General features: G+C 38.3%; 2 protein-coding genes across 6 annotated transcripts in view; one reads left to right on the top strand and one right to left on the bottom strand.

Moving 5' to 3' along the window:
* The window catches only part of RIF1 (replication timing regulatory factor 1), a 36,871-nt gene extending 19,198 nt beyond the window's left edge, over positions 1-17,673 (top strand). For 2 of the 5 annotated variants that reach the window (XM_064514546.1, XM_064514549.1), the window contains 17 exons: positions 13-162; positions 1,673-1,772; positions 2,988-3,252; positions 4,632-4,674; positions 5,049-5,251; positions 5,704-5,806; positions 6,172-6,315; positions 8,116-8,258; positions 9,285-9,374; positions 9,457-9,511; positions 10,228-13,008; positions 13,519-13,665; positions 13,956-14,033; positions 14,125-14,240; positions 15,107-15,260; positions 15,565-15,673; positions 16,523-17,673. In XM_064514546.1, the coding sequence (XP_064370616.1) occupies positions 13-162; positions 1,673-1,772; positions 2,988-3,252; positions 4,632-4,674; positions 5,049-5,251; positions 5,704-5,806; positions 6,172-6,315; positions 8,116-8,258; positions 9,285-9,374; positions 9,457-9,511; positions 10,228-13,008; positions 13,519-13,665; positions 13,956-14,033; positions 14,125-14,240; positions 15,107-15,260; positions 15,565-15,673; positions 16,523-16,743 (4,902 nt within the window). In that variant the 3' untranslated portion in view covers positions 16,744-17,673. The remainder of the gene's footprint in view (positions 1-12; positions 163-1,672; positions 1,773-2,987; positions 3,253-4,631; positions 4,675-5,048; positions 5,252-5,703; positions 5,807-6,171; positions 6,316-8,115; positions 8,259-9,284; positions 9,375-9,456; positions 9,512-10,227; positions 13,009-13,518; positions 13,666-13,955; positions 14,034-14,124; positions 14,241-15,106; positions 15,261-15,564; positions 15,674-16,522) is intronic. The other 3 variants (XM_064514547.1, XM_064514548.1, XM_064514550.1) reach the window with 3 other exon arrangements.
* Positions 17,674-18,476: 803 nt separating this feature from the next.
* Positions 18,477-25,599, bottom strand: part of NEB (nebulin) — a 142,201-nt gene continuing 135,078 nt past the window's right edge. The window contains exons 159-168 of the mRNA XM_064514551.1: positions 24,991-25,083; positions 24,581-24,673; positions 24,183-24,275; positions 23,807-23,899; positions 22,712-22,819; positions 22,194-22,377; positions 21,810-21,902; positions 20,715-20,864; positions 20,235-20,344; positions 18,477-19,384 (exon numbers count right to left, since the gene is read on the bottom strand). Of these exons, the coding sequence (XP_064370621.1) occupies positions 19,211-19,384; positions 20,235-20,344; positions 20,715-20,864; positions 21,810-21,902; positions 22,194-22,377; positions 22,712-22,819; positions 23,807-23,899; positions 24,183-24,275; positions 24,581-24,673; positions 24,991-25,083 (1,191 nt within the window). The 3' untranslated portion in view covers positions 18,477-19,210. The remainder of the gene's footprint in view (positions 19,385-20,234; positions 20,345-20,714; positions 20,865-21,809; positions 21,903-22,193; positions 22,378-22,711; positions 22,820-23,806; positions 23,900-24,182; positions 24,276-24,580; positions 24,674-24,990; positions 25,084-25,599) is intronic.

Here is a 25,599-nt window from a genome sequence, read left to right as displayed (position 1 = left end):
TCTATTTTAAAGCCAACTATGAAATCCTTGCTGCGCACTTGGTCAGACCTGTATAGAGCATTTGCTCGCTGTGCTGCTTTAGTTGCAACAGCAGAAGAAAACCTATGCTGTGAAGAACTTTGTGCAAAAATAATGTCTGGGCTAGAAGGTGAAACTCCAGTAGTGAGTATAAACCAGTGATACTGAACTGTATAAATATTTTAGCAAATATATTTTAAACTAGGTACGTGTGCAAGAACATATTGGAAGTTTTAATGTAGTGTTTTCTGTAACTTAAAAGTTGGTGGTGGGGAGGACTTAAATAAAGCAGCAGGAAAGTTCTTTTTACTAGTCAGAGTTATTGAGTTGATCCAAATATGGATTGATAGATGTCAGTAAAAGTAATTACAATGCTTTAATATTAAAATAAGCAAGTTTTGCATTTGGCTTCTAAGTATTTAAATAATGCTGGCTTAGTGAATGTCATTATTATGATAAATATAATTTGACTAGTTGAAATGAATATATAAAGTAACTTAAGGTCAGATTAACCAATACCAAAAAACCAGATGCTTCCTTTAGGAAGGAGAATAGTGTCATAGCATTCAGAGAATGTTTTCCCTATATAGTTTGCTCTGTTCCTGGCAGTGTCAACCCTACACACTAAAACTGAGACCTTTTAACAGTAAAGCTTTGTAAAAGAGAAACGTTTGGAAGATGGAGGTATTACATTACCTCTCTTGTCTCAGATCCTCCTCCTCAGATCATCCTCTCAGATGGGGAGAGTAAGAGTGTCAGTAGGTGTCAGTGAATATTACCTTTGGAACACAAAATCTTAGATGCTTCAAAGTTGAATGTCTTTTGGCGGGGGCGGGGAGGGGGGAGCGGGGAAGAATACTGTGAAAGGAACAAACAAGAAATGACTAAGAAAAGTAGAATCTGAAAACAGGTAGTTTGGAGGATTACATCATTATAACTTCTAGATGCTGCTGTATACAGTATACTAATCCTGATGATAAACTTCAATTTTCAGAAATCAGTAATTATTTGTTAAGCCAAACTTAACTTACATACTGAAGCTCTTAAATGGTTATGTTGAAGCTAGACTTTTTTGGCCTTCCTTTTAAAAGGAAGCACAACTTTTTGTTTAGAAGAAGGTGTGGTGGATTGGGGAAAAAGAAAAGGCTTGACACTAGTCTCTTCATCTCTAGTAGAAACTGATTGTGCTTTCTGAATGTAGTGTTGCTAATGAAAATCTTGCTGTTAACGTCAACAGTGGCTTTTCTAAAAATCAGGTTTTGTGTAGTAACTGAAATTAAGCACACACTGAAATTTGATGACAGTCTGCTAGACAGCTAGTACCTTGAACCTTTACATTTTTGATGCATCTTCTTAAATCTAGTATCTTCCTACAGCTGCCTGTTACTGTTTTGCCTCTTTAGAATTATATATGTTTACATCTCATTTGTGTAGAGCGGGAAGACTGAATCTTTACCTTATGCAAATCTGCTTATTTTAAATCGTAATCTTTCTTCCTGGTCTTACCTGATCATGCAGTCAAATTTCGTCTGTTTCCCTACTTCCAGATTTGAAGCTTTTGCATTGCTGTCCTGAATGGCCAACACATCTTGGTTTTTGTCACTGTAACCTTGTATTTTTTAAGGTTTGCTAATGATGTCGGTTTCTTACTCAGATCCTTTCAGTGGTGGATGGTCTCATCCATGTTGTATCAGTTATGGTGGACTGCATCAACTTTGCACCGTATGGTACTAAATATCAACCAAAAAATAGATGTAAGAAAAACTTTCGAATATTGCGATTTTCTTTGCCCATATAATATACATATTATCTAAGCACTGAAGAGATTTTTAAAAAGTCCCAGAAGAGAACTCAGAATTTCAATGTATTTAGGTATCTTTTCTTAATTGTTGAGCAGTTTAGTAAGCTTTGTTAAGCTAGCTAAGTTTAGTAATTACTAAATTTAGTTACTAAATTTAGTTACTAAACTTAGCTTGGCAAAATACAGCACGTGTGAAATTCATGTAAACACTGAGGCTGCGTTCCTTTTCAGCTTACTCTAGAATATAGCTCTGCTTCAGCCTGAAGATGTATTTGATGTTTCAGCTGTAATTTTATTTTTTGCCCGTGAAGTCTGCCTCTTTTGCTCTGTTTAAACATACTTTGAAGTAGTAATGCTTGATCATAAACCATAGTCTATATAATAAATACCTGCCTAAAACGAATGTTAAGCTGTTAACATTACAGTTGAAAGGCTACTGCTCATGAAGCCTCTTCGCATAGCGTTAATCAGGAATAGGATTAATAGATTTGTAGAATGGTTTCCTGCTTTGCATTGAAATCCATGGTAATATATGAATACAAAGGGACATTGTATGTAAAAGATGCTTTGTGCTGTTGCCTATTCCCATTTACAACTATTGAAGAAAAGATTTGCAAAGTAACTGTAATTCAGTATAAAACCGAAGGCTTTTTTAGTTTCTCTGCCACATTTCAATATTAGGGTAGCAAGTCACTGTGGTGGTGGACTACTGAAAGAATGAAATGCTTTAATTGAAAGTCTTAATGAGGGAAAACCGTGATCAAACCTTTTCACTTTGACTGAAACTTCCCCCTTCCCTCCCTATCCCTGCTCTAAAATTTATGCATATTGACTAGTATCCATACTGTGGTTGCTATCTTTTTGCAAGTAGATATTAAAGATACTTAAAAGCATAGTCATTTGTATGAGCAACCTTAAGTACAAATGAAAGGAATTGGAATTGTATTTGTAGTGATATCATAAAGTAATGCATTGAAAATGTAAGTCTTCTGTTGGGTCTGTGTGTTAAACTATTTTTCTGCAGATACAGTTTAGGAAACAAAGTTCTGTTTCTCATGTAGAAAAAAAGTTCTAATATATTTTGTTGTAATATATGTAGGTTAGGTAGGAATCTTAAAGTGTGGAGAAAGGGTGAAAAAATAAACTTTTTAAAAATCTTTTCTTTTAGCTCCACAGACACCTACGGATTGGTCTAAGAAGAAAAAGGAGCCTCTTGGAAAGCTTGCCTCTCTATTCAGGCTCCTGGTGATGTTAATAAACTCTTTCCATGCGTTCAGTTCCAAAGAAATCTGCTCAGAAACACTGGTCTCCGTTGGTCCTTCAGTTATTGCTATTCTTCACAATATCATCAGCCGCGTTTCATTGCCTTCAGTGATTGGGACTATGTTTGCAATTTTTTCAAAACCTCTGGCAGTGTTTTATGAAAAAACAAAGTGAGTATTTCAGGAACGACTGGAAAACTGGATTCATTGTGTTGATGCTTATTGGTGTAATTTTGTGTAGTCTGTAACAAGCATTATATTTAAATATAGCTCAGGGTTTTTCAAAGCATCAATCATGAGATACTAAGAATTTTCAACTCCTGCTAAATTTCTTTTAGAGCAGAGTATTTTGCTAGACAACCTAGTTAGTGGGTACCATTCTTGTAGCACACCCAGACACTGCAAATAAAACGTGTCTGTCTGGGACAGTTGCTGAGAACCTGCTGGTTTCTGTAATGGCTGTGTATAAACTGGGGTGCCGGGGCTGAGGGCACAGTAGTACCCGAGCTGGTACGCGCTGCTGAATGTAGACGGGTCTGGTGCTCTGGCCTGTGTGCACAGTAGTCTGCAGTGCAGCCGAGGTTCAGTGGGATTCCAAAAATGCACATGCAGGTAGTAGTTCCCATTGTAAGGCTTTTCTTTAGAAATGAAACCAAACTTAATTCCATTGCAAAAGGAAAGCTGTATAACCTCTGAAAGCTCAATGTTCCAAATTGTTGTCTCTTTGGGGTGAATAACGTTATCTCCGCTTCATTGTGTGCAAACCGAAAATTTCAGTCATGATCTGTTTCTTTTGAAATGGCCACTGGAAATAATACTTATCCAAAACAAGCTGCACATAAGTAAATGTGGTCTGAAAATCACTTAGTACAGCTGTAAAAATCTTAAAGCTTGAATAAATTCCTCTATCAAGGTTGAGTTGAACTACACCTCCTCTCTCCACCTTCCGTGTCACCTGCCTCTGAGCATTGCCTGTCTCAGAATTACTCGTTAAAAGGGAGATGTTCGTGTTGGATATGTCTTTGAAGGGAGGAAATATGCAGGCAAATGTAAGTTTGGGAACCTCTGTCTTCAGGTTGGAAGTTGTAGGCTTCACTGATTTCTCATTTTTTCAGGATTGTGTATGTAGGGATATATTTACATGGAATTAGTTTAGGTACTGCTTCAGCTTTATATGCAGATGGGGCCTGGGAAAAGTGTTTGGAAAGAGAGATAAGAGCATTACAAGGCAGGTAGAAGTTACTTTATCAGAAAACATTTTATTATAAAGCTGAGCTGGTTAGTACTCATTTTTGCCATTGAGTTGTTTAAAGAAATGTTTAAAGCATGTGGGTATCTGTGCTGTTGAAGGGTAGGCTCCCTGGAAAGTCTTTAAGTCAGGAAGCTTGTAACTGTCCAGGGAGGAGGGTGTTTCCCAACATACCTACATTATGTATGCCTCAAGTTGTGTATTAAGACTAGTGTGCAATGCTCGGGAGTGTGTGTGTTTAATTCTTATGTTTGGGATAGATGAGAGCAAAATATTTCATAACTTCTTTTTGTTTTGACAGGCTTGCTGATGTACCTAGAGTGTATAGTAATCTTAACAACCAGGTAAACTTGCGAGAACAATCGCTGGAAGGAGGGAAGGGAGGGGGGAATGTGACATTCCAGAGGGATTCTTTTGCCATTCATTCCGTATTCTAAACAAAATTGTAGCAAAGGTAGAGGTTTAATTTTTAAACTATTTGTATTTTACTGAAAATATAGCTAATGTGAGAAGCCATTAGCTTAGGTGTTAAACAGTTACATCTGATTTATTTAGAGTGAGACTCTTCTTGTGGCATGGTGTTCAGACTTGTTTATTCAAACCATAATATCCTATAGGATAACAACTCTTTCTATTTTTAGAAAAGCCTTTTTTTAAGTAGTAAATATGTGCAACATTTGAATGAAAGACTAAAAATGCTGCTTCTTCCTTCCTTCAGCTTGAAAAACTACTGGCTGAGATTATCCTGTGTTTACAGTCTCACTGCACTGGTTGTTATGACAGTGAACTATTAGAGCAGCTTTCCCCATTGCTGTGTGTAATATTTCAGCATAAGAGCAAACAGATACGCAACCAGTGTGCCCACTTCTGGAACGCAACATTTGCTAAGACTACATCGTTAACATACCCTGAAGAATTAAAGTAAGAGATATTTTTGTTTTGTGTGGCTTGGACTGTGCAGCAATGCATAGTGCAATTGTAAGCAGATACTCTTTCTGATCGTAAGAACTAGACTTAGTCAAGTATGTATATGTGGAAGAAAAGCATTGGTAATAGGTTGTCTAAATTGTGGAAGTATCTTCATCCTTGAAGTTAACTGTGCAATGACTTAAACATTCTTCTAAGCATTTGAGGATAAAACTGTATATTTGAGAAATATTAAAATAGGTCTGGAAATCCATGTGTAAGGTTACTTGACTGTAAAAGCCATGGATTGTAAGACAAGGAAGAGAGATCTTGAGTTGGAGATGGGTGAATTGGCATTGTTCTGTTTACCTTATACGTTTTGCCTGTTACGAGGGCTGCTGTGTCTGCTGGTCTTGTTGCGTGCTTCCCTCCGCTCTCCCCCAGTAAGTCTAAACTTTTGTGTTAAGCAGAGCTGTGTTAAGTCAAGCCAAACAGAAAATTCCACTCCTACTGCCTGGTTTTGAGAGCGTTGAGATAGCAGAAGAATACAGCGGCCCATTTTCTGATGCGGTAAGTATTTTGTTGACTCCAACGGGTGCTTCATTGTGTATAACTGGGGGAATTGTTCAGAAGGTTTCCTAGGGCAAGGTGAATTTCAACATTTCTTTTCCTTTCCATGACTGACTTGCACTTGCTTCATATTTGAAGTGGGAAACTAAGCTGAATAAGCACTGACAAGAGACTGACTCTTAACAGTTCTTGCATTTTAAATTTTGGTTACTACCAGCTTGTTCAAAATAATTTTTTAAGTTGTCCTCTATGTAACTTAAAGAAAATGGGAGAGTGGGAAGAACAAACACATCTCAGGATGGATTTATGAAACTTGAGTTCAGTTTCTTTTTAGCAATGCATTCAGTGTATTGTTATTTAAATAGATGGAAAATTCACAGTGGGATGCAAAGATAAGTGGAATGGAAGTAAAGTCCGGTCGAAAACGAGATTCTCTGTTGGCACAGACGAGTGAACTAAAAAGTGAAGTAAAAGACAAGACCAGTAATGTTCAAGTAACATCTGCAAAGGTAAGGTATTTATGGATAAGTGTAACGAATCGGATCCATTTTTTTTCTGCAGTGGAACATTTAATACCGTTGCGAGTTCTTAGTTATTGAATTGTGTAATACTGAATTTATTCAATTTTTTCTTTCAAATTTAAAATGAATAGGATGTTCATGTAAATTCTGTTCAAATTCTGTAATAAGTTTAGAGACTGCTGAGGTTGAAGGAGGGATTATGGAAGGCTGCCTGATGAACAGGAAGAGTGGCAATCGGGCACACAATTCATGCTTCTGGTTGCAGGTTATGACAAACTCTAATGTTGGGGTGCATCTTGAGTTTTGGTAGAGCTGTGCCATGTGCTCAGAGTTTAGTTTTTGAGTAACACTGTTAATCCGTGTGACCCCGGTACTAGAGAATGAAGGGTAGAGTATTTCTTCTCTTTTTTTATCCATAAGATAACAAAAGATGTAAGATGAAATGTGCCAAGCAGATAACTGTTCCTTTCCTTGTGTCTGGAATGTAAGTTTTTAGACTCTTGTCTGGTGAAATAATTCTTTCTGTTCTGTTTGCTATACCTTTTTCATCTGGATGTTCCTTAAACCCTATGCTGAAAAATGAGGTGGTTAACTCTGGCTTGAGTTCTGACGTGGTCTTAGAAGGGGCGTAGCTGCTGTCATTTCTCCTGGGGGCGAAGCACATCCCCCAGCATCCATTCGCTTGGTTCCTTGCTGTTGACAGTTTGTACTTCTCTTTAAGCAATCAATCACAAAGTCTTCAAGCCCTGAGCAGATGCTAGAAGGATCATCCTCTCCACATTCCCCTGAAGATAGATGATGCTCTAAAGAGATAAGTCAGTTGTAACTGGCCTTGTGACCGTCAACATCAGTTTACCTTACATTGCACTTGACTGTCTTGACAATACTTCTCTGTGTTGGAATTTTTTGAAAGTCAGTGCATCACCATTCAACTAATACTGAGCATTTCCCTCCTGGAGGTTAAACAGGCATGTTACTTTCTCAGTGTGATCCTGGTGTCAGTGCTCACTGCTATTCACCTTTACATGATGCTCACGCAGAGGAGACGAGTTCTTCAAGCAGCCTTACAGCCACACACTGCATCACTGTGGTGTAACTGATCCTTCTGCTTGCCTGTGTATTCAGCAGCAAAGCACCTTCTGGTAGATCCATAAAGCAGCAGTGATCATGGTCCTTAAATACTCAGAGCTCCTGCATTCCCTCCTAAATCTGGAGCTGGTAGCTGTTGAAACAGATAAACCTGCCCAACAACAGGAAACTTGAGAGATCTAGAGGGATACTAGCATTTTTCTGTCCTTTGAATATGCTGGAGACAGGAAAAGGATGGTGATACTTCAACTGTCCAACTGGGGTGATGCAGTGGTACTTGTTCTTGTCATCCTTTGGTGATTGCAAACAGTTTTTTTTAAATGGGATCCCTCTTACCATGTGCTCAGGGAATCATTGATTAATTAAACAGCACTAAACATTAGTCATCCTGAGTATCAAGGTGAACTCACCTGTTAAGGGCTTTAAATTTCAAGAAACTAAAGGAAGTGCAGAAGCTAATATGTTTGTACAAGCGCACAGAGGAGGGGTTGCAGAACCTCTCTCACAGGTGGTGGTGGGGGGAAAAACACTCATGAAGTAAACCAGCACCTGCAGAGGGATCTCTGCTGACTAACGCAGAAAGAGCCACAGCTATTTGAGAACTGTTCCATTTAGGATGGAGGTACCTGAACTGTGAAAGCACCTTTATCTGCACCTGAATCTGTCTCATTTCTAATCCAGCTTTTTTACTTTCCACAGCTGAAACTAGAATTTTCATCTTTGAAGACTAAAAGTGAGATAGTTTTGGAAGAGGAGAAATCTGCTGATTTTGTGTTTATTCCTCCAGAAACAAAAGCAAGAGTATTGACAGAACATCAGAAAGAAGTGCTTAGGTCAAAGAGGTCTGTAATTCGTTCTGTTTAAACTTACTGTGAAATGCCCTTATGAGTAGAGTATATCAAATGGACATAATTAAAGTTATGTGTCACTCTTTCATACAAGTTAAAAAGCTGAAAGCTAACAAACTTCCCTGCTTCACTATACCAAAAGCAACCTAATTAATCTCTGATTTACAGTTCTTATTTTGATTACCTACAGTATGTGTGATCTGGCCTTAGTTTGATAATTTAGGCTTTGCAGTTTCATTTCATGACTCTTGTTTGGAATATAAAATAGAAGCTGTCACTTTTCTGAAATCATTGAAATAAAAGGATTTTCTCTACCTGATCTGAAGGAAAGAATCTAAGATGAAGAGAAGTCTTAGATTCATCAGCAGCACATAAGAAATCAGAGTATTTCTGAAGGCTCCTTTGTAATTAAACAAGTTCTGGAGTTATCCCCTTTTATATGAGAAAATAATACTGCAATATTATTTTGTGGACTCAGTCAGCTACCAGAGCTATTCAGACATGTGGTTTGTAAGCAAAATCTGTGTGCAGCGTGGCTTGATGGGAACGCACTGGGGTTATATGGTCAGCATGTGTTAATGATTTTTTTGCACAGTGGGATCCCAATCACAAGGGGTGGTTTTTCTCTGTAAGCACGGTTGAGATTCATTTAAAAAGCTTTAATACAAGTGAAAATAGTGATCTCTCTTCCACTTTCCAGTTTGCTTTGTCACTGGGACTGTGAACTTCTAGTAGTTGATTGCAATATTATGTCTTTTCCGCACAGGATGGGGAGGGGACTGTGTGATTGTCTAGTGTCCTTACCTGAATGAACGCTGCTGTGCTTCTTGTACAGCAGTCCCTGCTTTGTTTCACACTGCAGTTTGAGTAATCTTGTGAGTTTGGAAGTTTGGTCTGCTTCAGACAAGAATCAGCTGTGTTGTGATGAATGTGTTAGCTTACGCGATGTCATCAGAATTTCTTTTATTAAAAACAAAAAAGTCAGACTTGCTTTTTTTTTTTTCTTTTTTCCCCTCCCAGAACTGATATTCCTGCGATGTACAACAATTTGGATACTTCACAAGACACTACCTTATTTTCTCAGTACACTCAGAGCCAGGAAGAGTCTTTGTAAGTAAAGGTGGCCAGTGCATACATTGAAAGTATCCCCTTTTCTTTGCAGCACTTCTAATTTAAGTAACTTTTATTTTAGGGAAAAGTCTTCTTTAATAGAAAATACAAAAGAAGATACTGAAAAGAAACCTCAGGTAATTTCTTATTATCTAATGGTGATAAAGATATCAGAATCATAACCATACCAGTGATACTCTCTTCGTATCAGCAGTTCTGATAATGGGTAGCAAAACTTTGATTACTGGCTAGGATAAATATGTGCTTTTTTGATTGGACTGATAGCTTTTCAAGCAAAACCCCCCAAATGTAGCAGCTCACAGAAATCTTTTTTTCTTTCTTGTGGAGTAACTTGTAAGACACTTCTGTGTGAGTTCAGCAATAAGCAGTGTTGCCCTGAAGTTTTGAGAATATCTTGTTTCCCTTGTACTTCCCTTATTTTTTTTTTTTTTTTTCAAATCTGAATAATGTTGATATGGGTGACATGAGTAGTGTAGAAAATGCACTGATAGCTGGCTGTTTCGACTGTAGTGCCAAAAAAAGTAGATAAAATACAGCAACATTTTCATTAAAAATATTTCAGTTGTAGGCTTGTTAAATACCTCTCAATACTTTAATAAAATATTCTTGCAGTTCTTCATGTTTGGCGTTTAAAAGGATTTTTTTTTTTTTTTTTTTTTTTTTTTTTAAATCTGTGTTCTGCCTTCTGTAACTACTAAAGGACAGATCCTAGGATAATTTGGAGGAAGGGTAGCTTGAAAATCCTTGTTTTTTTGTGTTATGTTCTGCTACAACTGTTTTTTTATATTGTATTTATAGCAAAATTACAGCACTCTTCTTACTTTTGGGACAGGAAGAAAATGCAAAGAGTGAGGGCTGCATTAATGAACCAGATGAAATGATGGAGGACTGCGAACTGGATAATCCTCTGGAGAATGCTGACTCTGTGAAAAATAAGTCCCTTACTCATGCAGAGGAGAGCTCAACTTCAAAAAGCGAGGGAGAGTTAAGGGTTACAGCTGACGCAATTCTGAAGGAGCCATCATTTGGAGAGGAATTAGAAAAAAGTACTATGGAAACAGCTTCAAAGGAGCCCTTAGTAGCAGGAAGTGAAAATACTTCTAATGTCAGTACTAGTTCAACTTCAAGTGACGTAATTTCTGGAACACCACAGCCTGCAAGCCGACGGCAATCTTTCATTACATTGGAAAAATTTGATAGTTCAGAGAACAGACCCTTCAGTGTTTCAGCGTTGAACAGTTTATTGGAAGTGTCTGGAAGTGCTTCTATGCCAGATAAACAAGAAAATACAAATATACCCAAGACTGATGCTAAAGTAGAAAAATCCTGTGAAGGGAATAAAAATTCTTCAAAACCTGAATCTGAAGAAATAGTTATTGCAATACGAAGGCTGACTCGCAGACAGAGTAAAATTGAGCAACTAGGAAATAAGCAGCCCAAATTGTTAATTAGGCCAGACAAAGAGAAAAGTACACAAGACTCTCTTGCTTCCAACAATATGGAAAATAATCCTGAACCAATGGAAGAGACAGAACGTGTTCTGTTTGCTCAGTCTCAAGCTCTCCGTTCTACAGAGGCAGAAATTAAAAAAGTTGAACATGCTATAGCAGAAATGGAAAAGACCAGGGCATTAGATGCAGACTCTAAAGAAAATACACCCCCAGAGACCACTGTATCATCTGACCAGATAACAAGTGATGATAATCAGGTTCCACATGTGTCTCCTAATCCGAAAACGCTCAGACGTTCTTCAAGACGACGGTCAGAACCTGCAGAAAGTACAACAGGTAGTCAAGATAAGGAAAACAGCCAGCAAAAGAAAGACAAGCGTAAAGATGATGAGAAACCTGCGCAAAAGAAGGTGCCGCAGATTAAAGATGATGTATCCCAAAAGCAGAAAGCTGTTTCTGGGAAAACTACAGAAAATGGAAATAAAACAGAAAATCTGCCTGAGAGAACTGCTGCAGAAGACTTTGGCTCAGAGGAGTCTCGTGCTTCAAGGGGTCTTGACGAGGAAGTGAACAAAAGTGCTAGGAGGCCAGAAGAGAGCTTGAGGGCTGATACGGAAGGTCAAGAAGGTAGTTCAGATACAGTAGGTCAAAAGAAGGTAAAGGAACACCCACGATATCACACAAGAAGAGCTTCACAAGGATTGCTCTCCAGCATAGAAAACTCAGAGTCTGATAGCTCTGAGACCAAGGAAGAAAACATAAGGAAGAAAAAATCTGGAAAAATGAAAAATAGAAATGATTCTCTTGAAGTTAAGTTGAAAGAACAGCTTCCAGAAAGCCATAGCCATAAGATGTCATCTCAAGAAACTGAAACTAAGAATCTATTGGAAATAAAGAAAGGTGAGCTAAGCTGCAAAGTCAGCACAGATACTGTACTGACATCTGAACCCTGTGAACTGAAAAACCAGGTAACTGATACAGATGTTAGTGAAGCCATGGGACCTGCCGACTCAAAGGTTTCGCCTGATGCACAGAACCCAGATAGGGAACAAAACAAACCTGCTCCGTTGACTGAATCTTTCATCAACCCATGTGTATCTGAGCAAATTTTGAAAGCAGAAGAAGAAAAATCTGTTGAAAAGCGAGCAAACACAGAAAACACTAGCTCAAGTGCTCTGTCTGAATTTGTAGCAGGAGCAAATGTTTCAGGTAATGTTCTTTCCTCTTCACAAGTGCTTGAGTGTCAGCACAAGAGAAGCAAAAGGATGAGAAGACTAAGGAGCTGTGATTGCTGTGGTGGAAAGACAAAGCAGCAGTTGAAGTCATTCACTGAAATAAAAAGTGAGAATAACCATGAACTGAATGAGCCCCAAACAACCCCTACTCAGGCAGTTGCAAATACATCAGAGATGTCTGGTGATTCTAATTTTGAAGAGAGCTTGTCCATGGCACCGTGTGCCGTGAGCACCCCGTTGCTTCCCTTTAAGGAATGTGGTGCACTTCTCTCAGAAGGAGAGAGAGAATCCAGAGATAGTTTGCCAGGAAATCCTGTTGCAGTGGAGGAAGATCTAGAGAACGTAGCATGTACAGCAGGTGAAATTAATGACTCTGTGGTGGAAGCGAAAGAGCCTGTGGATCAGAATGACAGAACTGAGCAGTGTCTACCTGAGTGTGCCTCACCAGATGAGCATGGTGACGACTGTCTAGCTGCCAGGGATCACAGTGACCAGCCAGCAGCTACAGAAAAGGAAGAAATAAGTCAAAATGGACAACTGGGGGAGATACCTGAGGTGCTGACTGTTGTTAGCCAACCTGAGAAAAGAGAGATGAATGAGCTAGAAGATAATCAGGATGATGAAGAAAAAGATGAAATTAATCTAGGAGAAACTTACAATTTTCAAGATAGGGAGATGAAAGAGGAATTGGTGGAAATGGAAATTCTAGTGCCTGAAAATGTAGCTGTAGATAAAGAAGGTACAGAAGAAAATAACAGCGTGGACTCGCCTGAAAAGCCAAAAGATCTTGATTCTTTAGTTAATGAAAGTCCTAATGGTATGCAGGCACGCTGTATATGGTCTCCTTCAGCTTCTCCATCCACTAGTATTTTAAAGAGAGGTATAAAAAGAAATCAAGATGATGATTCCTTGTCACCTGCTAATAAGGTATTGTAATGCAATTCTGTGCAGTAACTGGCGTATGTAATCCACTGTCTGGAATGTCGTGTGTGTTGAATTACTGACTGTTTTCTTTTGTTGTAAATGATCTCATGCTAAAAGTGAAGACCTGCAGATTTTTTTCTAATAAACAGGCACTGACAGACTTGTATTACGGGCGGGGAGGGGATGATGATGACTTATTTTTGAAATAGAGCACCTGTCTGATCTGCCTGCTTGGATTGCAGGGGAACAAACGCTACTGCAAAACCAGTGTACAGTTAGGATCTTACCGCTGCATTTTGAGGTGCTTTTTACAAATGCATTTAATGTTTTCTTTAGCAGTAAGAAAGCCATCTTTTCTGTCCTTGGGTGAAACATGATCAGTGGTATTCGAGGACTTTGTATCTATTTCAAACTGAGTTTTTTGTCTCCTCTCACTCATTTCACCAGAGGGTGATGGATGGTTTGAGTTCATACTACAGCTTAACCGTAAAAACTACTTCTCTCTAAAAACAGATTCGGCGAGTCTCTTTTGCAAATCCAATTTATCAAGAAGGACTGGCAGATGACATAGATAGGAGGAGTCCTGTCATTAGATCCCATTCTTCAAATAGTTCACCATCTTCACGAAGTCTTAAAATTTTATCTAACATTCAGGCTAAGGTAAACTATATCTTAAGTGTATTCTGTATGTTGTAACTGCTTGGTTTCTCATTTATAATAGGTATGATGCCATATGCACTACAGTGCATGTTCGTAGTAACTTGCACGCAATTACAAGAGCAAAGACTAGAGAATAAGTTTAAGAAATACTGTTGTAGTTTGTCTTATTCTGTTGAGTGAGATGCTAGTTCTCTGAAAACAAAAATACTTCGAGATCAGGGTAGCTAGAATCTTATGATTAACTGAATTCCTACGATCCTGAGAGATTTTTTTCCTCTTTTTCTATCCAGCATATTACCACTCCAACCAAAGGATTTCTGTCCCCAGGATCTCGTAACCCTAAATTTAAGAGCTCAAAGAAGTGTTTAGTAAGAAGTGCTTTGGTTCATGTATCTCTTCTAATTTTCCTGTATTTGGTTGTGTGATAGTTAATTTAATAATTTTTCTGTATTATTCAAGATCAGTGAAATGGCCAAAGAATCGCTGCCTTGCCCAACAGAATGTGTGTATCCTGCCTTAGTTGGCTGTAAAGCACCAGTTGATATAATTTTACCTCAGATTACGTCAAACATATGGTAAGTGGATTATTGCTGGTGAAGATTACATTTTAATAGAAATTAAATTCTCTTATTGAAGCTACAAAAGTACTTTTTCTGATACAAGATGTGATGACTTACGGAGATATCTTTGGCCAAATTTTTTTTTAAGTGGGGGTAGGGGGCAGGGAGGGACTTAACTATTGTGAAATTACTAGATATTTCTTTTTGTAAAGCTGTGACAAGCTTGCTGCTAGGAACACAGGGAGTCTCTCCCCGTAGATACGAGCAAGCAGACTGATCTTCACAATCTGTGGCAATAGCAACTGGAGCTTTGTGTGTATTTCTCCTGATTGCTAAAGATAGCATCTTCCCTGTTGCTGTTGGGAGTACTGCAGAGAAAGTGGGATGCTCAAAAACAGCTATTTTACATTTGCACGAGATTACATGAGCGTTTGTGCTTAGTTCCTGCACCACTAAGCAGGAACACATATCTCACCTTTCGTAAACTTGAAACGCCTCTCTTCTGAGCATCCCCCTTCCTTCGCAGTACTCCCAGCAAGCTCAGTTAACTGGTTTCTGATAATGAATTTAAAATTCTGAGACAAACATAGACTTATAGTGGGAACTGTTTGGGGTGGCCTTTTTAGCGTATTCAGCTTTTTCTTGTCAATCGTACTTGAGCTTTAGAATGTCATTCTTTGGATGTAGGGTGAATTGCAAAAAGATGTACCTCTTTGCAAATAGCAGAATGTCATTTCCATTGTGTTTTTCCTTCATTTATATGTGTGTTAATTAGCATTCATATAAGATTTCTTCCTGCCCTCTCATCCCAGGGAGAAGGGACATGGATTCTACCACAATAAACAGGATAACTTTTTTTTTTTTCTTTTCCCCTGCTGCAGCGCAAGAGGTTTGGGGCAGCTCATTCGAGCAAAGAATATTAAGACGGTGGGTGATCTCAGTAATTTGACAGCATCAGAAATCAAAACTCTTCCTATCCGTTCTCCTAAAGTTTCCAATGTTAAAAAAGCTCTAAAAGGATATCACGAGCAACAGGTAAAGTTCAGTGTTAGTACTCCAAAAGTCAATGTGACAGCCTAATGAACTGCTCTATCTGCTGCATCTGTTGTGAGGAATAATATATTTTTTTCTAATAGAAAAAGCTTTTTAAACCATAATCTCCATCTGTCAAAGTAACATTGACATTCAAAGTACAGATCACTTAATTAAAACATTATTCACAGGATATAATGACTCTGAGTTTAAAATGTGTCCCATCATGCAATTTCAGTGTGGTTTGAGGGGATTTTTTTTCCCCCCTGAAAATGTCTCTCTTGCTCTCTCCCAAATAAATCTTCAGGTAAAATCTCGAGGGTTTGAGGAAATAGCAGCCCTTGAAGACACAGAAAAGCCAGTAAACAATATAGAGGATAAATCTTTTTCTGTAGATGAAGAAAAACTTGCAACAGGTAACTGTTAGACTTTTTGCTTAAGATTTAGATATTTCTGTTATTTTGTTGCTTTCATCTTGTTCTAACAGGAACATTTGTTTTTTAACTGAGTTAATGCCTAATATTAACACATTAGGTGGTTAATTCTGTTAATCACTTAATGAAGCCATATAGTAATTGCTTTTAAAAACTTGCTGTATATTTTAAGGGAGAAGTGCTATTTTTTGAATGTCAACCAGCTTGTCCTGAGCTGCTTAATACTATAACTACTGGCTTCTGGGCACCCACAGAAACAAAACAGCATGTCTAGAATAGGTTAGCATGAAACTGAGGTACTTAAGAGTTATGTCATCCTCGGGCAGAGGGGGCACTTCAGGTGTTTCCCAGGAAACCCATTCTGGATTTGGGTGCTCAGATTTTTATCTGAATTCTAGTGTTCATTTTCGGAGTTTGGCCTGACAGTTTAAGAAGAAATCTGTATTTGTTCTTCCTACAAGATATTTTGAAGCATTTGGTTAACTGGAGAACCCAGAATGCAGAATTAATTTCTCCTCAGCTGTCCAGTTTAGAAGTCGGATTTCCCTGGGATTATGCGTTACTAGCAGTATCTGAATACGATCCCCTACTTCCATTTTTGTCATTGATCGTGATTATACAATATAACTAAACATAGCAAAGGTCACTTGCATAAAGAAGGGTAGCCTTTAGTTCTGAGAGCTGCCTTTGTCAGACGCTCCCTCATATTGTGTGTAGACTACTTGAATACACTATTTTGTATAGAAGAAACTTGTAACCTTCCAGTTTAATTCTGCTTATATTTAAACCAAAACAGACCTATTACACTGTCCTCCTTACTTTCCTTTTTAGATTTGATTGAACCTGTTGTGTTGAATACAAATGGCCAACCAACAACAGATCTTCTGAGCCAAATTGATGCACTTGCTGCTCAGCTAACCTCTGAGGATCTTCACAGCTATTCAGGAAGCCAACTTTTTGAGATGCAGGAGAAACTTGTTAGCATGACAAACTGTATCATGAAAAACCTGCAGTCCCGTTGGAAATCACCACCCCATGAAAGTTCTGAGTAGCTGTTTATAATTTCTAAGCAAGGAGGACTTTGTTACAACGATTTTTCTGAAAACCTGCTTTTCATATTTGAATTATTCCATAAACTGTGCATTTGTACTATACAAGATTTTTTTTTAATGAGCAAAATGTATCATGTGTGTCTTGTTTTTTGTTTTCGTGGGATTGCTTATTCCATTTTAGAGGTATTTGTATCATATTGCTATGCATATTTCTTTCAGGTAGTGAAAGAAAACTTGATAAGGTGTGCAATAGCAAACACTGTGAAACCAAACAGAGTAGTTAAATTATTTTTTTCAAATCCTAAGTGTTCTTACTGCTGCAAACTCTTACTATATGGTTAGAGATCAATCTTGGCTCCGCTGATAAGCTGTCCATGTTGTTTCCCTTTTAAGTTGCTGAAATTTTGATAGATAGTGCGTCTCTTTTGGGCCCCATTTTATATTGAGCTGAGCTTGTCCAAGAACCTGGTATTTGACAGCTGGATGGCATCTATTTTTGCATGCATTTTTTTAATAAGAGTCACACTAAGAAGCTGATAATAAAATGGACCCTTACAGGCACAAGACTTTGTAAAACCTCTCAGGCTCTTTCCCATGTTCTAACAGTTTTGTTTGCAGCAGTGTTCTGCTTCTGTGGAGAAGACTTTTTCCTATGGGGAAAATGAATGGATTTGACATGAGCTCTTTGTATATTATGTACAGAGTTATGATTGCAAATGTTGGTTAATAATTTATGATATTGAATTTTAATTGCATGGAATGCATTGCTGCTTCTCAGAGACCTTCAGAGAGAGTTTTGGGTTTTACTTGGGAAAACTAATTTGTATATATTGTACTGTAGCTATCAAAATGGACATTTATTGAAAGGAATTGCTGCAGGTGTTTTTAGAACTTACACATGTGCAAATAAAAGAGTAAATAGTTCCCTAACTTGTTAATGTCAGTATTTCTTTCATTTAAACTTAAGATTTCCGATACCTCTTCGCAGGTGATGCCTGGAGGGTCCGTTCAACCCTCTCAACATCGTGCTGGAATTACAAAGTTGGAAGGGACCTTGGACAGTCACCAGTAGGTCCTCAAGGACAAGGTAGTATAGTGTCTTGTCATCAAAACTGTAAATCTTCTCTATGCTGCTCTTAAAGCTCACAAAGTAAGTAAAAACAGGACAAAGGTGTCTTGTAGCAAGAATGTAAACTGCACCAGTGATGAGTATTTTGTTGGCTTCCCTGCTTTTCTGAAAGTGTTCTTTGGTTCTGAACTCTGCCTCCTTAGGGGTTTGTTCATCTGTTGTATCCAGTGCTAGCAATCCTGCTGATGATTGACTTGGCCAATGTGAATTCCACTTCAAAGAGCGATGCTGCCCCATTCAGGCTGGCCTAGATGTGCACAGTCGGACTCACTGTGACTCCTTCAAAGTTAAAAGAAGTTGCAACATTACTAGTAAATTATTTTTAATCTTTAGTGTACTCTGGATACAGTATAGAAAGTGCTTTCTTATTTCCATCTTATTCTTGATACTTGCCAGTACCAAAATGCTTCAGTAGATGATGCAAATAACTGCTGTGTCTTCACATACAAATAATTTGGCCAGCTTATTCACTTTTGCTGTTGTGGCTGTTGCATCTTGTATAAATTCTTGTGACTTTTTCCCTTTTTCAATTCAAAATTTTCTGGGCAAAGCCAGTATGAGCTTGATTCCTGCTCCTGAACATGAGTTAATACATTCAACAGACTGCAGAAACATTAGCTTTTATTTACTCACTAATTTACAAGAAAACAGCTTTTGACCCCAGAACACTCGGATGAAAAACACATGCATGAGTGCTCAGCAAGCAGAGGAGAGGCTTTTGCTGTGTGATTTTTTTTCCCCGCAGATGAATATTGTCTGGTTTGGGATACTAAGCTTAAATATTGCTTACATGGAAAAGAAATAAATATATTCAAGCATTTTAGAATAGCCCAGAAAACTACTATTTCTCTTCATGGGAAAACCAATAAAGTAACATTAGGTAGTCTTAATCTTAAATACCTGAATAGAAGTTCCGTAATGTTTACTAGATTGCGATTCTAGCATTGCTAAACAAATGGGTGGTATTCATAACATAAATATTTTATATGAAAGTCCGTCCAGGCAATGTAAAAAGATTTTGGACAATGGAAAAAATACAGTTCTCCCATGAGCAATGACTGGTAGTGTTTTTACAGGCAGTTTTCAGAAATGTTTTGGAAAGATATTTTTAAGAGTACTGTAGTAGTTACTGTAGTATGTTGGTACTTTTTGTTGTTGTTATTTTTCTCTATCCTCCCCCACACCTCCCAAGAGGATGGTCCATAAAGCATTACCAACATGGAAAACAAGGCATGTTGAGAAGAGCTTACGGTATTTTTTTCCCAAAGGCTTATGTTGTGAGAAGTGCCTATGTGTTTTTGCCATGCAGATAGGCTTTATGGAGAGATGTGGTTTACTTTAGACAGCTTCTACGTAGTTGGCTGGCAGCATGCCGGTCTTGCCAGTTCTCTGGACAGTCCCATACATCCAGCCTTCATCAATTGCTTGTACGTTTACGATTGTGTCACCATCTTTGAAGGAAACTTCATCAGCATCAGCTGCCATGTAGTCATACATGGCCCGGTATGTCTTCTGTTAGTTTTTAGGGGGAGGGGGGAAAAAAAAGAGGCACATTTATACCAATGCTGTGAGCAGGCACTGACAGCCATAGTTGCTGGTCAGAATCAAAACGTAAGTGGACAGTAGGGGCAAGTTATGTTTTGACTTATTTTAATACTCTAAAAGTACTGCTGGTTGTAGTATCTTTAGCAGGTCTTTAAATAACCTGATTTCCTATCACAAAATTTCTTTTCAATATGGACTCAAATGTCAATTCCTGAAATGGTTGTAGGATATTTTTTCCTCTGAAAATGCTCTGTTAGGTTCATTTTTCAGGTAGAAGCAGTCTCCTTGCTTCTAAGGTGGTCAGCCAGCACAGTATCTCAGCTTAGAGCCTCTGTGTTCAGTGACACTGAAGCTAAACAAAATGTTTTCAGAGTGTATTATTTGAGCAACATCAGCTCTGGTTAACCCCAGCCATAACTTACTTAAAGGTATTGCCTCCCAGCACATCTTGCATGGAGGGTGATGCTGTACCATGGCTTTCTACAGCTTGGTCTCAGGATAAGGAAGAAGAGTCATTTTTTAAAGTTCTTGAGTGCAGGCTGGAATCTATCTATCTCACTTCCATGGTGTTACAGTTTTGCCTGGCTTGTACTAAACTTCAGCCCAGAATGTATGCAGGCTCGTTAGCTAGTCAATCCTAACGCAAGTTGAAGCATGGTGATGTGCTGAAGGCGACATAGGGGCTGCCAAGGCTGCACAGTTTGAATTCATCACCAAACTAATTCATGCTGAGAAAGCCAACCCTAGACACCTTCAGGCTGGTACTGCACTGAGCCTGGGATTGAATGTCTGCTATAACTGGATCAAAGTTACTTACGCCAGCAGTAGATGGGTGAGAAGGAACCGAGGATACAGTTGTCTGCTGGGTGGCAACTGAAGATGATCTTTGTTGTGGCAGCTCTATAGTTTTAGCATGTTTGTAGGCCACTAGGAAAGGAAAGAAATATTTTGTAATTTATACAGTGGCCTTAATGCTTCTATTTATTGTGTAATTGTCAATAAGGGGAGAGTTTGAGATGGTCTGAATAAAGATACTGGCATAGAGAGTTAGTTGCATCAAATCTGCCTTATTGCAATTTACGGTGGTTGATTATGTATGTCCATAGCTCAAGATTTTATAGTTGTACCTTTGTACTTTTTTTCATGGCTAAAGTCAGGACCATGAGCCATTACAGAACATAATGACAAGTGCTGGCCAGCAAGATGGATAGGAGGACGAGGGTTTGTCTGCTTGTTTTATTTTGGTTTTGTCCTTTTTATCATATGTGAGTAAACTGCAGTTTTGTCTTCCTCATACCTGTTGCAGTTGTGGTAAAAAAGCCCCCACTGCTGTAGTAGGACAAATGTTGATCCACACCATCCGAGGGCTCCGATTTCTCATCCCCACCACTGAGGCTTAAGGCACTGGCAGAGCGGGAATGCTCCCTGCTACGGCGCTGGGCTTGGACTGCAAGGAGAGTGCATGTAGTTACTTTGCAAGAAGGTGCACACAAAAATATGTACACGTGTGTGTGTGTGTGTATATACATATACAAGCACATACATATACACGTGTGTATATTATACAAAAAAGACCCAAAGCCCTCTACCATCAGTGTACTGTTACCAAATTCACAGAAGTCTATTTTTATGGTTATGCAATATTTTCCACTATTCAAAGCAATCTCGAGACACCATGCCAAAGTTCTAGTCAGAAAGACACAGTTGTGATGCCCTTATTATTTTTAATACTCAAGATTTTTTTTTTTCTTTTCCAACCTTCTTGTCTTTTGTGCCTACTGCTTCCAGACTTTTTATTGGAATTATTCCTTGCTTCCCCTTCTTCGGGTAACACAGATCTGAGACAAGCCTAATACAGGCTTTTCTATCATTCAGGATGCATCTTTTCTCAAACAATTAGCAGGAAAGGAGTAAAAAAGGATACTAAGGAACAGCATTTTTGGACATAGTTAAAAAGGAAGCACATGTTAATATTACAGGTAAGCAACCGTATCATGATATAACCTGTGGACATATAAACAATCCAGTATAGCCCTGTGTTAAGAGGTAATTTGTATATGATACTAAGTTGAATTAATTTTATGGTTCTTGAGAAATAGCTATATTAAACATCCAGCTATATATGAAATGATAACATAAATATATTTATGATGGTGCAGAGGAGCTATAGAAAATTTCTCCTCAAATTTCCATTAATTTTTCACAAGAGCTAGGTCCCTGTGTAGCTTTTGAAATCTTGTCTGTGTGTAATACAGCATCTGAAGTCAGCACAGAGGACTAACGCTTGTGTTCTTGGCTAGGTGGAGTACCAAGCTGTACTTCAGTATTCCCAAACTGTGAGTTTTACAGATTGGCTTTACGTAAGTATAACAGTACAGACTGAGAAACAAACCAGAGATCATGTGTAAGCTTCTGGACTGAATGTTGTCTTCTGCTGGGTCATAGTCAAAGACCGACCCAGGGTTAGTGCGCCACACACGAAGACCTGTAAGAAAAATGATGGTTTTCTGAGGAGAAGCATGGAGTACAGCAGTTTAGTCTAGAGAGCCTGAACAGTGTATGTGTCTGGGCAGGAGGGGAAAGCCAGACCGCAGGTGGTTTATAGCTGCTATTGGAGAATATATGCAACATTTAATTTGATAAACACTTCATCTCAAAGTAATGATAAGTTTGAATTGATATGGCTGAGCTTGAAAAATCTATAAGACAATGTATCAAGGTCAGCTTGTGTTTTGCATATAAGGAAAAATCCTTATAAAACCTGGCTTCTGCTTACCTGTGAGATTCTCTTGATCCTGGTCCACACGCTTTCGCTCCATTTCTACTACTCGTCTTTGAATGCCCCTATAGCTAATGTCACTGAAGTCCTGCATGTTCTTTTTCACACGTTCTGTAATGGGGTCGGTAACTACAGGCGTGAAACTACCTTTGCTTTTCTCAAAATCTTCATGGTATTTCACCTGCAAATTAAAATGAAATGACTGTTCCACCCGTAGCTTAGATAAATAATTGTTTTTATTCCTGCTTACCACAAGTGAATTTCTAGTAGAGACGTGAACTGCAGTTCTGAACTTCTGCTTTCTCTGATCCGAGGAACAATGAGAGACAGAGAGAGCGCCTAATCCCAAACATGCCTTTCTTGCGAAGCCTCTTTTATCATTTGAAAAACTGCATATCCAAACTTGCTCTATGTACACTGTCTTTGAGCTGGAATCCCTGACATGTCTCAGGACTAAGGTTCCATTTCTATTCAATCACTTTCCAAGTTAAAAATACATATATAAGCGTTCTTACCGTAGAGATGTGTTTCTGGGTCTCTCGTACACGCCGCATTTCAGGTGTGTCCAGCACATAGGCAGCTTTGCCTTGTACTTGTTTTCGGAAACTATCAGAATAAAGAACCTGCCAAATGAAAAAAGGAAGTGAGCACAGAGCAGAAAGGTACTTCTATATCATGAGAAATGAGCTGTGCTGAAGCAACACAACATGGCAAAAAGTGTGTGTGTGGGGGGGGGGGGGGAACTCAGCACCTGTATTAGTGAATAATGTTAGAATGTAAAGCAAAACTTTTTTTTCATAATTATGAAACATGGACTTCACGGGACTTGATTCCATACCTTCCTGTGTCTTAACTAAAAGAGCTTTACTTTTTTCAGCCTTGTAGTAACAGGGAGAGGTAATGCAGTAATACACAGTTTGGGGTAAAATTTTCATACATTTGACATGCCACTCACTGACTTTAGTGAAGTAGAAAATTTAACATTGCAGTATTACAATTTTTGCTGGTTTTGCAGGGTTTCTTTTCTCAATACCATCTGCGGCATGCTCCTATAAACATTTGTTTGCAGATATAGTCTGCCTTTATCAAGGGAGTCATGAAATATGTTATGTACATGAACATTGACAGGAAGGGGCATGACAGAACTTTTACATCTGGAATAACAGGTTAGCAAAGACTTGGTGCCAAAGGAGGCCATTTCCAGGTTTGGCATTTTTTTATATAAATTGCAGGATACCATCAGCATCTAAAACAAAATACACTGTTAATGAAGAATGCACATTTTATAACTCATGTAGTCCACTAAACACAAAAGATACTTTCAAAAGATTTGAAAGCTATGTTATTTGAAATTCACTTGTCGCTCTTCAAAAAAAACGTAGAGAAATTAATTACACAGAAATAGTCAATTGCAACAGGAAGTAAAAAAGCAAGTATTAAAGGGGTTTATTTTCAAATCATTACTTAATACTCCAAAACTCGGTAGCTAGGGACTAACGTTAATATCTGCACTGTTATTTCAAATTGAGTAAGGAAAAGATTCCACATTTTCAGAAATTAAAAATGGTATTTGTTAATACACTCTTATTTATTGGCTCAATAGTAAATACCGAGCTAATGTTTTCTTGATTGCGTTTAGCCCTCTCCATCTCTGGAGTGATTGGTGTTGGAGTTCCTTTTGCCAGATGTTCCTTGTACAAAACCTGGAGTGTACAAAGAAAAAGTCCACAAATCAAAGGCTGGAATTACTCAGAGCTCACTCCGTAAATGGTGTTATTGTGTAAGCGTACTCATCACTGCAAGGGATAGAAAAGATCTTGGGAAATAAAGCAGTTAAAAAGTTACTTGCTTGAGTAAAAGGTAAAAATCAAAAGGAAAAATAGGCAAAAATAAGGTAAATGGATAAAATAAGGCTAAATTAGAAGATTTTTTTTCCAAGTGATTATTCTTTTTAATATAAAGTGATTGTCTTTCCTCTTTCAGTACCGAGCTAATGTGTTCTTGATTGCGTTTGACTCTCTCCATCTCTGGAGTGACCGGTGTGGGGGTTGCCTTCCCTAAGCCTTCTTTGTATACAACCTACAGATCACAAAGTAACCCAAAGTCACAAACTTTTAAGTTGAATACTTTACTGTTACTGGTTTTAGAGTAAACATCATTCATTAGGAAAGAAAAAAAAAGGAGATCAGAGGAAAAATGGTATTAAAAAAGTTAATTACCAACAAAAAAAGACGATTCTTTTAAGTACTGTGATTTTAAATGCTGAATTTCTAAATTTGAGGGGAAAAATTAAAAGGGTTAAGTAAAACCAGGCAAACATAAGTTATTCAGAAAAAAAAAAAAACAACTCTATCATATCCCATTTTGCTTCTTCCAGACAATACCGAGCTAATGTGTTCTTGATTGCGTTTGACTCTCTCCATCTCTGGAGTGATAGGGGTGGGAGTTGCCTTCCCTAAGCCTTCTTTGTATACAACCTACAGATCACAAAGTAACCCAAAGTCACAAACTTATAAATTGAAAAGTTTACCGTTACTGGTTTTAGAGTAAACATCATTCATTAGGAAAGGAAAAAAAAAAAAGAGGTCAGAGGAAAAACGGTATTAAAAAAGTTAATTACCAACAAAAAAAGATTCTTTTAAGTACTGTGATTTTAAATGCTGAATTTCTAAATTTGAGGGGAAAAAAATTAAAAGGGTTAAGTAAAACCAGGCAAACATAAGTTATTCCAAAAAAAAAAAAAAAAAAAAAGAAAAACTCTATCATATCTCATTTTACTTCTGAAAGACAATACCGAGCTAATGTGTTCTTGATTGCGTTTGACTCTCTCCATCTCTGGAGTGATAGGGGTGGGGGTTGCTCGCCCCAAGTTTTCTTTGTACAACACCTGTGGGATACAAGAGATGTATCCAGTTTCTTTAAAAAAAAAAAAAAAATCAAAAGAATTTGAACACAAATTATTTCTTAGTTATCAAGTTTCAAAAAAGTCATGAGGGATTATGGTATGCAGCACTGCACAAAAGGCAAACGGCTAATGGTATAAAGAAGGGTAAGAAAAATAAACTGTAAAAGAAAAGCTTGTTAAAAGGAATTTTTTTTTTCCAATTAACGGAGAAGGGCTCTATCCAGCTACAGATACCATGGCTCCATAGGCCTTGGGAAGCTGCCTGTGGCCCTGGAGAACTACTTAAATACTTGTTTTGCCTTGCTGAAAAATAACCCCCCCGCTTCTCCTCTCTGGCCCCAGGTATAACGTACAACAGGGTCCGAGGAGGCCGAGAAGCTGCTCCTCGGCGTTTGCATCCCGCGAGCAGCAGCAAGGGCAGGGCCCCGCGGGGAGGCCCTGCCGCAGGGGCTCCCTGCACAGCGTGGGCTTTCGTGGCTGCGCTGACCTCGGCGGCCT

The sequence above is a fragment of the Dromaius novaehollandiae genome, chromosome 7 (assembly GCF_036370855.1).
Source record: "Dromaius novaehollandiae isolate bDroNov1 chromosome 7, bDroNov1.hap1, whole genome shotgun sequence".
Classification (NCBI taxonomy): domain Eukaryota; kingdom Metazoa; phylum Chordata; class Aves; order Casuariiformes; family Dromaiidae; genus Dromaius; species Dromaius novaehollandiae.
This window is presented reverse-complemented; position numbering and strand designations above follow the sequence as displayed.